General features: G+C 44.2%; 1 protein-coding gene across 2 annotated transcripts in view; it reads left to right on the forward strand.

Moving 5' to 3' along the window:
* Positions 1-583: 583 nt before the first annotated feature.
* The window catches only part of ZBTB47 (zinc finger and BTB domain containing 47), a 35,422-nt gene continuing 19,554 nt past the window's right edge, over positions 584-16,451 (forward strand). For both annotated transcript variants that reach the window (XM_063452787.1, XM_063452788.1), the window contains exons 1-2: positions 584-751; positions 13,533-14,918. In XM_063452787.1, coding sequence (XP_063308857.1) covers positions 749-751; positions 13,533-14,918 — 1,389 coding nt within the window. In that variant the 5' untranslated portion in view covers positions 584-748. The remainder of the gene's footprint in view (positions 752-13,532; positions 14,919-16,451) is intronic.

The following is a 16,451-nucleotide window of genomic DNA, read 5'->3' on the forward strand; positions in this document are numbered from 1 at the left end:
GTACAATACATGGCATCCCTCCCTGTAAGAGTTAACCCTTTGTGTGCCATGACTGGGTGTGTACAATACATGGCATCCCTCACTGCAAGAGTTAACCCGTTGTGTGCAGTGAGTCTGAGCCAGACATTGCATGGGCCCCTCTAAGGGTTAACCCTCAATGTGCCAGAGCAGTGCCCAGTGCATTAGATTGGCAGTGCAATGGTTAAAGCTGTGGGTTCCCCCCCTGCAGTTTCTCCTTTATTTTACATTCCTGGCTCCCCCCTACTGCACCCCCTCCCCCCTGAATCCCCCATGCTGCACCCCTTGAATCCCCAATGCTCCCCTCCTGGATCCCCCCTGGTTCCCCCATGCTCCCCTCCTGGATCCCCCTGGTTCCCCCATGCTCCCTTCCTGGATCCCCCCTGCTGCACCTCCTAGTTTCCCCATGCTCCCCTCCTGGATCCCCCCTGCTGCACCCCTTCCCCCCTGGATCCCCCCTCCCTCACTTTGTGTCTATGGAGCAGGGAGGGGGAGTGGGCTCTCGGATCACGTGACCCCGGCTCAGCCAATGGGCGGCCCTGAGCCCCAGGCCCCCTCCCCCTCCTCCTGCCCCCGGCCGGGAGTGAACATGGCGCTGGCTGCGGAGACACGGAGCATGTAGGACAATGAGAGGGAGCGGCGGGCGGGGGCATGCACAGCGGATACATGGACAGTAACCCCCCGGGCAGGAACCGGAGCAGCACCTTCCACACAGCGGCACGGCGACAAAATGGTAACCGACATCCGCAGCCAGGGGCCGGGCCTGGGCAGCCAGGGGGGGGTCAATGGCAGGGGCTGGGGGACAGCCAGGGGGGGGATCAATGGCAGGAGCTGGGGGACAGGCAGGGGGGGATCAGGGGCTGGGGGACAGGCAGGGGGAGATCAGGGGCTGGGGGACAGGCAGGGGGCGATCAATGGCATTGGCTGGGGGAAAGGCAGGGGGATCAGGGGCTGGGGGAAAGGCAGGGGGATCAGGGGCTGGGGGAAAGGCAGGGGGATCAGGGGCTGGGGACAGGCATGGGGCATCAATGGCAGGGGTACAGCCAGGGGGCCGGGCCTGGACAGGCAGGGGGGTCAGGAGCTGGTCTGAGGTACTGGGTATCATATAAAAGGGGCAGGCCTGGACTTGCAGGGGGTATCAGATGGCAGGGGCAGGCCTGGGGTACTGGGCATCAGATGGCAGGGGCAGGCCTGGGGTACTGGGCATCAGATGGCAGGGGCAGGCCTGGGGTACTGGGCATCAGATGGCAGGGGCAGGCCTGGGGTACTGGGCATCAGATGGCAGGGGCAGGCCTGGGGTACTGGGCATCATATAAAAGGGGCAGGCATGCAATTGCAGGGGGTATCAGATGGCAGTGGCAGGCCTGGGGTACTGGGCATCATATAAAAGGGGCAGGCATGGAATGGCAGGGGCAGGCATGCAATTGCAGGGGGTATCAGATGGTTTTGGGCAGGCCTGAGATGGAAGGGAGGCATTAGATGGTAGATCTGGGCTACAGTGGCAGGCCTAGCTGGCAGGGGCTTCAAGGGACATCAGATGTCTGGCTGGCCAGAGCAGTGGATTCTGGGGGAACATAAAATGGCAGTGGGAGGCCTGGGCAGAGCCTCCATGGGGGTATCAGATGGCAGGATCTGGCCTAAGCATGCAGAGGTCAGAAATCTTCCAATGAGGGTATCAAATAACAGGAATAGATCATCCATGCAGGTAGGGCATCAGGGCATCATCAGGTGGCAGGATTAGCATAGACAGGCATGGCATTAAGGATAGGCATCTAATGGCAGGATCGGTATACAGAAAAAGGGCATACATGGACCCCCAGGGTCAGGAGAGACAGACAGGGTACAATCAGATGACAGGATCAGCACAGACAGGTAGTGAATACAAGGGCTTCAGGGGGCGTCACATGGCAGGACCAGTATACACAGGCAGGGCATACAAGGGACATCAGATGGCAGGACCAGTATACACAGGCAGGGCATATAAGGGACATCAGATGGCAGGACCAGTATACACAGGCAGGGCATATAAGGGACATCAGATGGCAGGGCCAGTATACACAGGCAGGGCATACAAGGGACATCAGATGGCAGGGCCAGTATACACAGGCAGGGCATACAAGGGACATCAGATGGCAGGACCAGTATACACAGGCAGGGCATACAAGGGACATCAGATGTCAGGACCAGTATACACAGGCAGGGCATACAAGGGACATCAGATGGCAGGACCAGTATACACAGGCAGGGCATACAAGGGACATCGGATGGCTGGACCAGTATACACAGGCAGGGCATACAAGGGACATCAGATGGCAGGACCAGTATACACAGGCAGGGCATACAAGGGACATCAGATGGCAGGACCAGTATACACAGGCAGGGCATACAAGGGACATCAGATGGCAGGACCAGTATACACAGGCAGGGCATACAAGGGACATCAGATGGCAGGGCCAGTATACACAGGCAGGGCATACAAGGGACATCAGATGGCAGGACCAGTATACACAGGCAGGGCATACAAGGGACATCAGATGGCAGGACCAGTATACACAGGCAGGGCATACAAGGGACATCAGATGGCAGGGCATAAGGATGTGGGTGTCAGATACCAGGATACCATCAGATGGCAGAATCAGGGCATACAGGAGCTCCACGGTGGCCATCAAATGGCAAAGTCAAGATAACCTTACAGACAGTGGTACCATTCGATGGCATTGTCAGGATAGCCAAAAAGCACACAGGGTGAGGCGGGGGGGGGGTGCTGGGAGAGAGTTAGGCCTGGTCTGGATAGCACTAGGGAAGCATGCCGGTGTGTTTATATCTTGCAGGACTGGGATCTCCTGTATTGTTCTGTTTGCAAAAAAAAAAAAAAGGAGGGAAGTGTCTCTAAAGATCTGTAGCTTGCATTAGAATGATGTTGCATTTGACACATTCTTCTGTGGGAGATCATTTTCAGTGTCAGGTACTGATTATCGACACAGTTATATTTTTCTTCTTGGTTTGTGAATGCATGCACAGCACATTCACAGACCAATAAGAGAGCAGTATTTCCTTCTAATCAGCAGCCGTAATTTTATGCAAGCAATGTATGGTATAATGTACGTCACAAATGACCTTTTTTTGTGCTTTAGTTGTTGACTGCCTTCAAGTCCCATCATCCCTAGCCTAATGGCTGTGCATAGTAGGAGTTGTGAGTAATAGCAGTATGGGATCCCATTGATACTTTCCCTGCTCACCAGCATTGTACATGGAACCGTTTAGGCTTGCAATCTATTTTCACTGCATCCTAGACCTTACTGCAGCCAAGAAGTTCATGGATGTATTTTTTCCAGATGTTGCTGAACTACAACTCCCATGATTCTTTGACTACTCATTTCATTCAATGAATCATGGGAGTTGTAGTTCAGCAATACCTGGAGGACCAGAGTTTGGAGAACCCTAAATAATTGTAATTATTTGCAGTCAGTGAAAGTATTCTGTGTGCTTCGTCCAACTTCCTCGCTCTGTAAACTCCTGCACCAGTGTTTGCAGCTACATAATTTATGAGGCAGTGAAAGTGGCGTGCATGTCTGCATTTGCATGTACAGTGTGGTACGACACACACCCACAGGTCCATGCAGCTGTGACACGACCTCCTTAAAACCAAATATTTATACAGTGCAGGGGGAATTCACAGCTGTGCATTAGTCTTGCAGCCAGTGGGTTTTTCTTATTGCTGCTGGATGTTAAATGCACATTAAGCGGTTCCGCCCACCAACGACAGTAACTTTCCACTGGCTGCAGAGACTCTGCCATCAAGGGGTCCTTTTGTAAATGTGGCATAGGGTCGACTTGCAGTTTGTGTGTGTGCGGGGCCTTTAATAATAAATCTACTTTTATTTTACAGGCCTCTACTCTGTGCAGTTCTGTAAAATCATCCTATGCTTTAGTGTAGTGTCTGTGTGTTTAGGGTTTTTTGTTTGTTGGTGTTTTTCATTATTCAGACGCCTCCTAGATTGTAAGCTTGTTTGAGCAGGCCGGTCCTCCCCCCTTATTTCTGTTGACTGATTCATTTGGCAATTTCTGCTATGTAATGCTGCAGAATTAAAGTAATAATTAGGAAAGCCCAGTCCTATTCTGCTGAGTTTATATTTCGCCGTTCTAGGTCTCTTCTATTACAAGACATGTTTAGGGTAGTGTTGGGGTATTGTGGGAGGGAGATGTGCTTGTCTCCGAGCTGTTCAAAATTAGTGGGAGTTATAGAATGCTATAACGATTTCAGCTGGCAACTGCTCATTGGGAGTGTAACTCCCACTAATTGTGGGCAAACTGGCATATATCACAGGGAAAAACACAATCTCCTCGTTGATATCAAGTGTGTTTAATTATGCAATCTTCTTTTCTAATATTTTTGCATTATCAGTTCTGAATTTAATAATTCCCACATTCTTTTTATGGCTGTTTAAATTCCTGGATTGACACATGCATTATATGAAGCCAACGTGGAATATCACTGTAATAGGTGGGATTGTTGCAGGAGCCTCCTTTTAAATGTCCCGGGCTTTTCAAACTTTTTTGGGCCAATCCTTTCCAAATAATTTATTTGCAAACTGCGAAGTAAATGTAATTAACTGCTGTGCGGATAGATCATTTTTATTTTCTGATTGTAAGTCAGATAAACACAGCGATTCTTGTCTCATTTCTGTATACAGCGCCTCAGAATATGTTTCCACATTATCGATAATAGTTTGTGCCATATAGTTTCTTTACAGTGGACAATCATGATGACACGTGCTAAGGGGGGTGCCACACCTGGCCCTCCAGCTGTTCAGATACAATTTTTTTTTTTTTAGACAATTCATGTTTACACTCTTTTTATTATGAAACTTTTGCATAGTTTGTACTTTAGAGACAGATAACCCCTCTTTTCCTCCATATATCTTAATACATTGGCTGCTAGGATTTCATAGTGGCTCGATTATGTTGATCACATGAAAATTTTACTATTTTTATTTTTTATTTTACCTCAAATGTGCCCAGTTTTAACCTCTTACTTACCAGGCATATGCAAATACGATACGTTTATGATATTCCTAATCTGTCACCTTGTAATGAAGAGGTTAAAGAACCCCAAGCAGCATAACCACAGTTGCAATTGTGTATGAAGACTGCAGGTGCAATAACTGTTTTATGTCGAACTGTTTTCGGGGGGGTGGGGAGAATTCTTCTAGAACTGATTTCTGACCCACTGCTTGGTACATCATACGAGAAAGTTATCCATCCCACAAAAAAAACCATTTGTCTAAATGACTTTGGAAACCCAGTGAGGAATATAGGACTTGCCCAGGTAATGTCTCGGATGAGTAGGTAAGCTGTGGGTGCCTATAACCTCAATTTCACATCAGTGAAAACCAAAAATTGAAGGGACTGTGCCATTAACGTCCTTTGAACACTGCAGTAAGGTGATTGGAAATATTATAAACACTGTGTTGGAGATTCATTGAAATCACTGTCTGTGTGCTTTGTATTATGGGCAATGTTAAAGGGGGTCCTCTGCAACGTAAAGGCTCTAAAAGGGAGAGGCCTGCTTTAGATGTATGTACGTGTGGATAGTTTACCTTTTTGCTGGTTGCAATTTCAAAATATGAATTTGTATTGATTGTTTCCAGTAATGTTAAAATGAGAAGGGGGAGGCAAGTATTCAGAAAAGCCAACAGTAACTTTTTCCTTTTTCTTTAATAATAACTTGAAAATGACACATTTTTTGAACTAAAAAAAATGAGTAGAAATTGAAACAAAGCCATTCTACTGAAAACAAGGAGCTCTTCATAGCAGCATTTTTGTGTCTAATCAAATGCTATCTTTAGACTGTGTTGGCAATTAAATCAGTTTTGCTATGGTATTAGTATTTCTCAGTATTTTGGAAAGTTAAACTTTTTATGATGGTTCAGCTTGACTACGTTGGAATTTCACTAACATTCCAACGCAACGAAAAGATGTCGTAAGGCAAAGTGTGGAAAACCTCAACTTATGGTCAGGACTGAAGTTGACCGAACCTGACAAAAAGGCAGATTATCTTCTTGTGTATTGCGATAGCAGGTCTATAGAAAATCCTGTCTAATTTGTCATAGATCTCTCTATTGTGCGATTGTGAAACATTGACGTGGCGCTTGCTGGATGTAGTGCCAGGAGATGAAGATGAAAGTTGCTGATGCCCCCATTGGAGAGTTTCATTTAAGGATATTCGACTTCAGCTTCACCTCGGTGCCCTGTACCTTGAGTGGGGATATCGCCTCAAGGTGTCTTTACAAATTATGAAAAAACACCCAAAGTTGTCAGAGCCACTTGATGTGGAATTCCAATGCTGTCTTAATATTTCATAAAGATTCTGTGTTTAGGAAACTTTGTTTTAAAGGAACACTTGCTTGCACCATAACCACTACAGCCTGCATCTTAGAATGATTTGACTTTTTACCTCAGGTTGGTTTGCAGAAGTTCCCCGGCTGAACTACAGCCTAAAAGAGAGCCAGAATCTCTGTCTGGGCAGAGCCCTGCCGTGCTGGAGCTTCCGCATCACCTGTTAGCTGAAAGGACATGTAGGGCTGCAGCCAGTGGACTTCAGTCAAGAAGTCAAACCTGTTCTAAAACAGGGTGCTCCTTGTTTTTGGGGTGAGATCCCAGGGCGTAATTGAAAATTGGAGTCAATCTAGACATAACTTTTCTGGTTAAAGGGACACTATAGTCACCTGAACAACTACAGCTTAATGTATTTGTTCAGGTATGATCTATAGCTCCATGCAGGCAATCTAATGTAAACACTGTATTTTCAGAGAAAATACAGTGTTTACATTGATTGATAGGAATACCTCCAGTGGGCGTCACTCAGGCGGCCACCAGAGGGACTTCCTATCGTGTATGGCCCTAAAAAGGCCCTGTACACGTCAGCCATATTAAAATACGTCTGACGTGTGCAGGAGAGAGAAGGCACTGTGTGCGCGCCTTCTCTCTCCAGCCTGTCAGCAGAGGAGGGGGGCGGGCAAAGAAATGGAAGCGTCTGATTGCTCCCTGCTCGCGCCCGCCTATTTCGTCATTTTGACGAAATAGGGGGCGCGGCATCACACGGCTCCCGGCGCTGGAACGAGGTGAGTAAAAGACTCTGCCTGGAGAGTCCCTTTAACCCCTTAAGGACACATGACGTGTGTGACATGTCATGATTCCCTTTTATTCCGAAAGTTTGGTCCTTAAGGGGTTAAATATACATTATTGCATGAATGGAACACAGAAATGACCATGATCCCATAGCGACTCTGTTCATAAGCAGGTATTGCTAGCAGCACCTGTGAAATGTGAGATAATATGCAGGAGCTGCCCATTATCCCTTTAAAAAGGAATGCAGAGCCTTAGATGCTGGGATTATGTCCGCACCCATCTAGTGTTTTGCAAACAAAGAGCAGAATCCATTCGGGGTCTTTCGTAACCACAGCTGCTGACCTCTGCTTTCTAACCCGACCCCTATCTAATCTTCACCAGGGAAGGTATTCCCATGTTTGTGATGGAGCTCCGGACAGCTAAAAAAAACAGCTAAAAAAAAAACAAAAAAAAACTGGGATTACCTTAGTGGGCATAATTTACTTTATTTTATTTTTTTTTTCTCTTAAAATCATGATTCTTTTTTTTTAGGTCTTAATTTAATATTTTTGAATAAACGTTTTGAAAATTAATAAAATATAAAATCTTTAATAGATATTGCAATATATAAAAATGATTTTCTAAATATTAAATCAATCTTAAAATCTTATTAAATCTCGACCTAAATTGGGAGTTGAGTAGACTTGACAAAGAACACGGCAAAGTTAAGTCCTACTAGTCATTTATTTTTCAGGTCCGGCTATGGTGAACTAAATGTGCAACTCTCCACTAATGCCACGTTTAGTGAATATTTTTTTTTTCTTTGATTCCAGATCAGATACCGTCATGGTAAAAGAAAGTACACCCTCTTTGAATTCTGGGTTTTTACATATCCGGACATAATAATCATCTGTCCCATAGCAGGAACCATAGAATTCAAAGAGTGTGTACTTTTTTTCCCATGGATGTACATGGAAACATATCTTTATAAATGTATTATTAGACCCTGTAAATAGTTATTTGGCTGAGGATCATGGGACGTGCAGTTTTATAGCTGGCTTGCTACCAGTTAATCATCCCTGGAGTTTGTCTATATTGTTGGCCAACAACCCATGCAGCTCGCTGTTGCCTTACAAAGTATTAACTGGAACCTATAGTCCCAAAAATAACTGTTAGCTCAGGACTATCTGCCCCCTTCAGTTTACCCCCTTTGGTTATAATTTTTTTGAAAGTTTACATGAGATAGCTCACCTTGTTTCCAGTACTGGGATTGCTCCTCTGCAGTTGGCCACTGCCTACGATGACCTCCGCGATCTTGGAAATGGATATCAATGGCTTATTAACATCTAAATAGAACGTAAACCGGTCCTTAGAATGGCCAGATTAATACGTTGAAAGACAGAGAATGGGCAAGGAAGCCAGAAATACACAAGATTGATAAGAAAGCCAAGTCGGGTAAACCAGAGATCAGAAAAGTCATAAATAGCCAAAGTCAGAATACTGGCAATATCATTAAGAAGGACAAGAAAACGCACTCTCGGGAACCAGGAACAGAAACCACAACGTTGCATGCACGCTCGCGTGACCTTTGGAGGCGGAGCTACAAATGGCTGCGACCTTGTGGTCGGCGCCATTTTGGATCCCGCGTGTGAAGGGGACGGACGCCCCAGCGGGGTCGGCTCCCGGCTTGCTGCTGAACAGGTAAGCTCCTAAACCTTTTAGTGTGGGCACAACGATCAGGTGCGACAACGTGCAGCTGTGAGCCGTGACAATCCCTAGCTGTTATGGAATTACCTCTCCATTCCCTCAGCCGAAATGACCCCTAAGGCAAGGATTCTATTTAGTAATCTTAGTGATTGGACGGACCCCTCTCCAGGCAGTTTAGAAAACTTGTAATAATCCAGTAGAAGGTTAGTAGGAGAGCTGCTTCTTTTGACTGCATGTTTTTAAGCCTTTTTCTCTATTCTGATTTCTGATGATCACTTGGTAAACCAGAACAATTTCATCTTCTCCGGTTTGTCTGTGAAACGTCTTTAAATGTACCATGCATAAGTCGATCTAATCTATCCCAAGGGGACGCAAAATGCATAGCTGGTGCTCAGATTTAATTGAATGGAAGATGATTAATAGATGTTTCTGTTACTCAATTTAATTATACGCATTTTATTGACATCAGGAGGATGAAAGACCGAGTCAGCCTTGAGGTCGGCTTGTCCAGCTTCAAAACCTGCTCCTTTTAACCAATTGAACTGCCCCACCAGCATATAGGTTATGGACATCAATGTGGGTGTTTTAGAACTGCTTTTCGATAACACTTTGTCAGCCTAACAACTTGCATCATGGGATTTGTGGTTTACAAGCATCTGCAGAGCTAATAATGACTGACACTTACATATAGGTAAAAGTTTGAAGCCATAATATTGCATCTTTAGACAGGTTAACAATTTGTCTTCTGTTCCGTTTTTAATTCTCCGTTAAGTTGATTGTGCAGAGTCTGTATGACTGTTGTTCTTTAACTTTGCAGAGGATTCCTGTGACCTTGTTTTAGAGATGGAGTATTCTAAAGGGATCATTAGATCGAGCCAGTGGTGTGTAGTATATTCATTAGGGAAGGTGTGTGTGTCAAGGTAGCGGCCTGGCTGATTAATGGTTTTGTCCACACAGTAGACAAAGGAGAAACGTATGAAGGCTGTCGTTTAATTCTTCCACAGACACAAAGGAGAGTAGACGTGAAAGCTTTTAAATAATGTTCCTGTCTGGCCCTCCGGGATCCAAGCGAAGAATATAGGACACTGGAGTCTTAATTTGTGCTGACTTAGCTGTAGTTATGAGTCAGCAAGCAGTGTGCATATGGGGAGGTGGACCTATTGAGAATTAGTAAAGGTTAATTTATAAAATGCCAAATTACTGTGGAAATAGCAGAAACAAAGTGAGCAACATTAATGCATCACTTACCTACAAGAATGAGTATGGGCACAGCATTGCCACTAGTGAAGCCTAATGAAAGGCTCCTCTCAGATGGCAATGTGAACTAGCATGGCTGGGCACTGCTATGTATTATATACAGGGATATGGAGAGGACAGCCGAAAAAGGGCCATGGCAGCCACTCTGGATAAGGCGCCACTGAATCGCGTCGGTGCCCAGGCAGGGCGCCACTGAATCGCGTCGGTGCCCAGTAATCACTTTGCAGCGTGACTTTAATGATGCGATTTTGATATTTCCGGAAGTGGGACACCAAAAGAATTGGGACTCTCGCGAAATCTAAATCTTCTTCTAGACATGCTTATAGGTAGTGCTGATGTTCTCAAGACGTGATCATGGAATCTGTGTCTTTTGTGATTTGTAATTAATCATTGCTAGCATCAGCTGTGGAATAAAGACCGCATTGCGAGTCGAGTTCTTTGAAAGATCTTGCAGGATCCTCCATAAGCCTCTGTTTTTCAATGGTGAGCATTTACAAATATATATGTGGATTCTTGGTGGCTGAAGCTCCAGAATCTGAAGACCTTTCTTATCATAAAGAAGGAGAGCTTCAAATAAGTATCTTTCCCATGGACTGACACACATCAGTGGCTTCTTTGTAGTCTAATGATCATTGTTAATGCCCTCATGAGGTATGTGCAAACCTTTTTTCGCACTCTTCATAATAAATCCCCGTTATGTAACGTAGTTCTGGGTTCTATGAATCCTGCAGTGACTTTAAAATGCATGCATATTGATCATGTTAGTATGCACTACAGTGTGAGATATATTATACATACATTTTAAATTTTACTGGTTGCCAAAGCTGCTCTCGCCCAGAAAATTTTAATTCCAATCGAGGTCGGCCATGAATATTTTTTCTTGCGGAAGTTTTGATGAATGGCATCCATTGTGTAACTTCTGACCTGCTGGACGGGGCACAGACGCGCCTGCTTATTAGCGCAACGTTAGAGTTTCTTGTTTTTATTCACTGTGCATAATTATAGTCAATGTTCCATAAAAATGCCATGCAGACTAGTTACAAAAATTTCAAAACATAATAGGAAAAAAACTGCACTTTTTTTTTTTTTTTTACATTTTTCAATTAAATGATTTATTTTATAAATGATGCTTAAAGGGGCCCTGTTAGAACTAGAACCACCAGAACTCATGGTTGTAATTATGGTGCACAGAGCCAGTGGGCACTGTCCTCATCTGTATAACAGGTGGCGGATAATATGAAGACGTGATTGGTTGTGGGATTGAGCTATTTTACAGCTCATGGTGATTTGCTATTGTCTGTGCATGTGCAATCAGGAAGGTGTTTTAAAGAAGAACAGAGTTAGCTACCGGAGTGGCGGGTTATACTGCTGAATGCGGCAGAACTATTTGTTTTGCTTAAAGTATGACTATGGTGCCAAAACCAAGTGCATTTAAAGGAACACTCCAAGCATTATAACTTTTACCGTGTTACGTAATGGTTATGGTGAAATGAGTGCCCAGACATCGGCCAACTTGAATAGTTGAACCATATTGGAGTGGTTTGATTTTTTTTTTCTTTTGTTAACATAGGTTTAGCTGGACAGAGCCAGAAGTGCTCTTCACTGGGCTTTGCATGTTGGCTGAGCGTGATAAACTCATGTTCTCACCCATATATGTGTCTCTGCACTGCAGAACTTCACTCAGGAGACCTAATAGAAGCTCGTAATAGCTCTCACTTGCCGGGAGCTAGGCCCGGCGAATCCCAGGCCAGACTGGTCTTAAAAAGTTGTTTTTACTCGCCATTTTCCCCACGCCGTCCCCGTTTCATGGCTGGTCAGTCATAATAATCTCAACTAAGGGAGGATATTGCGCAAGCGCAGCAAAACAATGCGCCTATCAGCATCGCATTATAGAGATGCATTGAATCAATGGATCTCTATGAAGAACATTCAGAGCCTCCGTACAGAGTGTGGAAATGCTGAATGTAGGAAGCCATCTGAGTGACTGTTACTAAGCAGCAATGTAAAGGGCAGTGTTTACATTGAATAGTCTGCAGTTACAAGCTGTAGACATCAGAACAACTACATTAAGCTGTCGTGGTTCTGGTGTCTATAGTGTCCCTTAAGAATTGCTTTTTTTTTTTTTTTTTTTTTTTTATATAAATTAAACTTTAAAATTTTGATTTAAAAAAAAAAAAAAACTGTCTCCTAGATTCTAAACAAATTAGCCCAAACTAGGGATGCACCTAAATTCCGGCTGCTGAAGTGGGACAGGGGAGGTGGGGGAGGAACGCAGTGGGACAGGGGAGGTGGGGGAAGAACACTAAAAATTTCAGTCTAAGTATTCAATCAGTAAGCCTCTAAGCTGGGCACCCCTGGTAGGCTATCGATCAGTTGGCGGCCTTCTAGCATAAAAGTAGCCCCCTCAATCACAACTTAAGTTGTGTTGGTGCTGAAGACTAAAAATCTCCCCTTGTGTTTCATAATACTATCATAGAGCTCCACATCAGTCACCCGTTTTTTTTTTTTGTTTGTTTGTCTTTTTTATTTTTTATAAAACTTTAATGTTAATCGTGCTAATTATTTAATCATACTTTTATGTGCTATGTGATGATCGTTACCATCTCATTTCCTATGCGGTTAAAAAACTAAGTGAATAAGTGTCTGTCTTACCACATTACAGCAAGATAAAACCTGTATATTTAGTGTGAGAAAGTAGAATTTAACAAGCCTGGACGGCAGGTGTGTGTGGGGGCTAACTCTTACAGAAGGTTTCAGAAGTTTATGATCAGCTGAGGAGAGTTTATATTCTTTAAGGTATGGTCTTTAAAGTGTTAGGAATAGTTGCAGTGTATTTTAGGACAGGACCCAAAGCAAAGTCTTTCTGTGGCCAAACATCCATATAAAGGAGGCTACTTGCTGGCAAACATGCCCACTTTTACACGAGATAGAGTACTGGGTGCGAGGACACCACATCGAGCAATCTTCAGCACTTCAGATGTGGATTACTTCTTTCCAATGCTCACTGCTTTCACAGCAATAATGCTGGCAAAGCATCAAGGGGGATGTAATCCACAATATCTGGAGTACCAAAGCTTGCTTACCCCTGGTCTATAAAATAGCAAATACTCTGTCTCTGCACTTGCCTTTAATTTCTCTTAGAAAACAATTTCAGAGGGGCTGTTCTTCATGTCCATGGGTAGGTGGAATTGGTGATGTAGTGGATCCATCGTTCTCGTTTATAGATATTTGTAATTGTTCTGAGATATTATTCTGTAACGTCAGTGTCACTTTTAGCTCTTGGTATGGGGGATGAAATAAAGTCACCCCAATGTGTACATAGGTTTTTGTGGGTATAATGAGGCATTGTTATTCTTGTGTTTGGGTCTGGGTGGTGCAGGTTAAAGCAAAACAGGATCTGTTCTTTGAACTTATTTTTTCTTCTTCTTTCTTTTCTGCAGTTGATAGTTGAGAAGACAACAGACTACCCTTCCACTGAGTATTCTCTGGTGGAGGATGTCGCCCTTCATTTCACATGTCTCATGGACAGACTCAATGAGCAGCGCCTATTTCAACCAGACCTCTGCGATGTGGACATTGTACTGGTGCAGCAGAAGAGCACGTTTCCTGCTCACAAAGGGGTGCTTGCTGCCTACAGCCAGTTTTTTCACTCTCTCTTCACCCAGAACAAACAGTTGCAGAGGGTGGAACTGTCTCTCGAAGCCTTGACATCACAAGGCTTTCAGCAGATTCTAAACTTCATCTACACTTCCAAATTGCTGGTCAATGGCTGCAATGTGCAGGATGTGTTGAATGCTGCTGCAGTATTGCAGATGAATGAAATCGTAACATCATGTCAGGATTTGATTCACAGCAGGTCATTAAACCTGTCACTGGCTAATGAGATCATGGACACAGAGGAAACTAGGAATGATACTAATACAGTAATGCCACCGCAGTTCTATCGGGAGATAAAGCAAGAGGTGGATGCGCCTCCAACCAAAATTTATGCTCGAGAGGGAAATGACCCTTACTCTGTTAGAGTGGAAGACAATGTGAGTAAAGGGCACAACAATGCTGAGTCACCGAAGCAGTATTACAAAGACGAGGACAGAAGTGGGACGAGGATCTGTAAAATAGAAGGGGCAGATTCTGAGGAGGACATGGACAGTCAGGAATCTTACAATAGAGAGCAGATCATTGTAGAGGTCAATTTAAATAATCAGACTCTAAACGTCTCCAAGGGGACCGATGGCAAGGCTTCCTCTGAGGCTGTGACTGTCGTCGACCAATCAGATGGTGATGAGCGAGGTTCAGAAGGTGATGGAGATGATGAAAACGAAGAAGAGGAGGGCGGGATTGAAGAAGAGGATGACTTTCTGGATATGTTGGAAGATGAGGAGGATGATATCTTGCCAAGCGAAGAGGATATTGAAGAGCCGCAGGAGGAGGAAAAGGACAATGATGATGACGAAGAGGAGGATGAAGCAACAGAGTTGGCCAAAGATGAAAACTCCCCAGCTGAGGGGAGCAAGTCACCAAGTGAAACTAAGTCCACCAAGTTAAGTAGAGGTGCAAAAGGAACACGCAATCAAAGAGGGTCGGGAGGTGGTGGAAGGAGGAAAAAGAAAGGACAGGATGGTTTGGGACAAAAGGTTAAATTTGAGGAGAAACAGCACTTCCCCTGCAAGAAGTGCCCTAGAGTGTTCAACAATAGGTGGTACCTGGAAAAACACATGAACGTAACTCACAGCCGCATGAGGATTTGTGATAAATGTGGCAAAAGATTCCTGCTTGAGAGTGAGCTGATGCTCCATCACCAAACAGACTGTGAAAAGAATATCCAAGTAAGTGCTAAAATGTATTAAAACACACAATGTGAGTCTTGGATATTTTGGTGAAAGAATCCTTGAGCTCCCACGTAAATGTTTAAAGGTAGTTCTTCATCTGTGGATTTGCAGATGCAACTCACTGGCATCTTCTGAATGTGCACACAAACCTGAAATACACAATTTCATATCTTTCAAGGCAATGTAAAATCATTCATCTCAAATTGAATTCTGATGATTTGGTCACATTGTGTGGGCTATGCCTGGTCAAGCCCAGTGTTAGTGGGTCCTGGTTTAATTTTACCATGGGAGGAGAATATTAAAGGGACACTCCAGGCACCCAGACCTCTTCTGCCCATTGGAGTGGTCTGGGTGTCAACTCTCACTACTCCTAACCCTGCAAGTTTTCTATAAACTGCAATAATTACTTTGCAGGGTTAACTCCACCTCTAGTGGCTGTCTACTAGACAGCCACTAGAGGGAACTTCCTGGATTCTAGCAAAGATTTCCTTTGCTAGAGCGTCGCTGGACGTCCTCACGCTGTGTGAGGACCTCCAGCGTCGCTCGTTTCCCCCTATAGGAAAGCATTGAAATTCTTTTTCAATGCTTTCCTATGGGGAGCGCTAATGCACATGCGCGGCATTGCCGCGCATGCGCATTAGGTCTCCTCGGCCGGTGGGCGGGATCAGTCTCGCCCACCGGCCGACGGAGACAGCGACGAGGGACATCGTCGCTGCCTCAGGTAAGTGACTGAAGGGGTTTTCATCCCTTCAGTAACCGGGGATTGGGGGGTGGGAGGGAGAAAGACCCTCCAGTGCCAGGAAAACTGATTGTTTTCCTGGCACTGGAGATTCCCTTTAATGCTGCTTTACTTAGACATTCCACACACACACACACACACCATTTAGTAGATGTACCACCAGTAAAAACATGTATGCATTTAGTTATGCTTTTAATTTCATTGGAGGCATATTTAAAACCAGATTGCAAATGTTGAAGATCTTGTCTGTAGCCTTTACAAGCCCCTCCTCTTCTAACCCATCACAGATTTTCTGAGGGTGTCCAATCACAGACTACAAACTTATACCATACCGGAGCATATTATAAAAACAAACAAACAAACAATACTTTATTAGAAAATCCAATTAGCAATAATCCATAGATTCACTCAAAAACAGAATATATTCAGGATAGCAAAAAAATTTATAAACCGGTATTCACAATACCCATTATTGTTCAATATATATATAGGAAATAGGATTACATACCAGATAAAGGATTCTGATACCAACAAAAAATCAATATCCCCCAATCGTTTGGCCAAAATGCCTTTCTCAACAGAATATATATATTGTTGTGAGGGAATTTATGGATTGTTGTTAAATATTTTTTTCTAATGAATATTGTTGTTATTATAGTAAACTCCTGTATGGTATTATTTGTAGAGTATTTATTTGGCCCAGAAGGAAAACCATGTTTCTATAGTGAGCACGTGTTTAAATTATAATCCTTATGTGTTCAGTTTTGAGTGCCCTCCCCTGTATTAATTGG

Source organism: Pelobates fuscus, chromosome 4 (assembly GCF_036172605.1).
Source record: "Pelobates fuscus isolate aPelFus1 chromosome 4, aPelFus1.pri, whole genome shotgun sequence".
In the NCBI taxonomy this organism is placed as follows: Eukaryota; Metazoa; Chordata; class Amphibia; order Anura; family Pelobatidae; genus Pelobates; species Pelobates fuscus.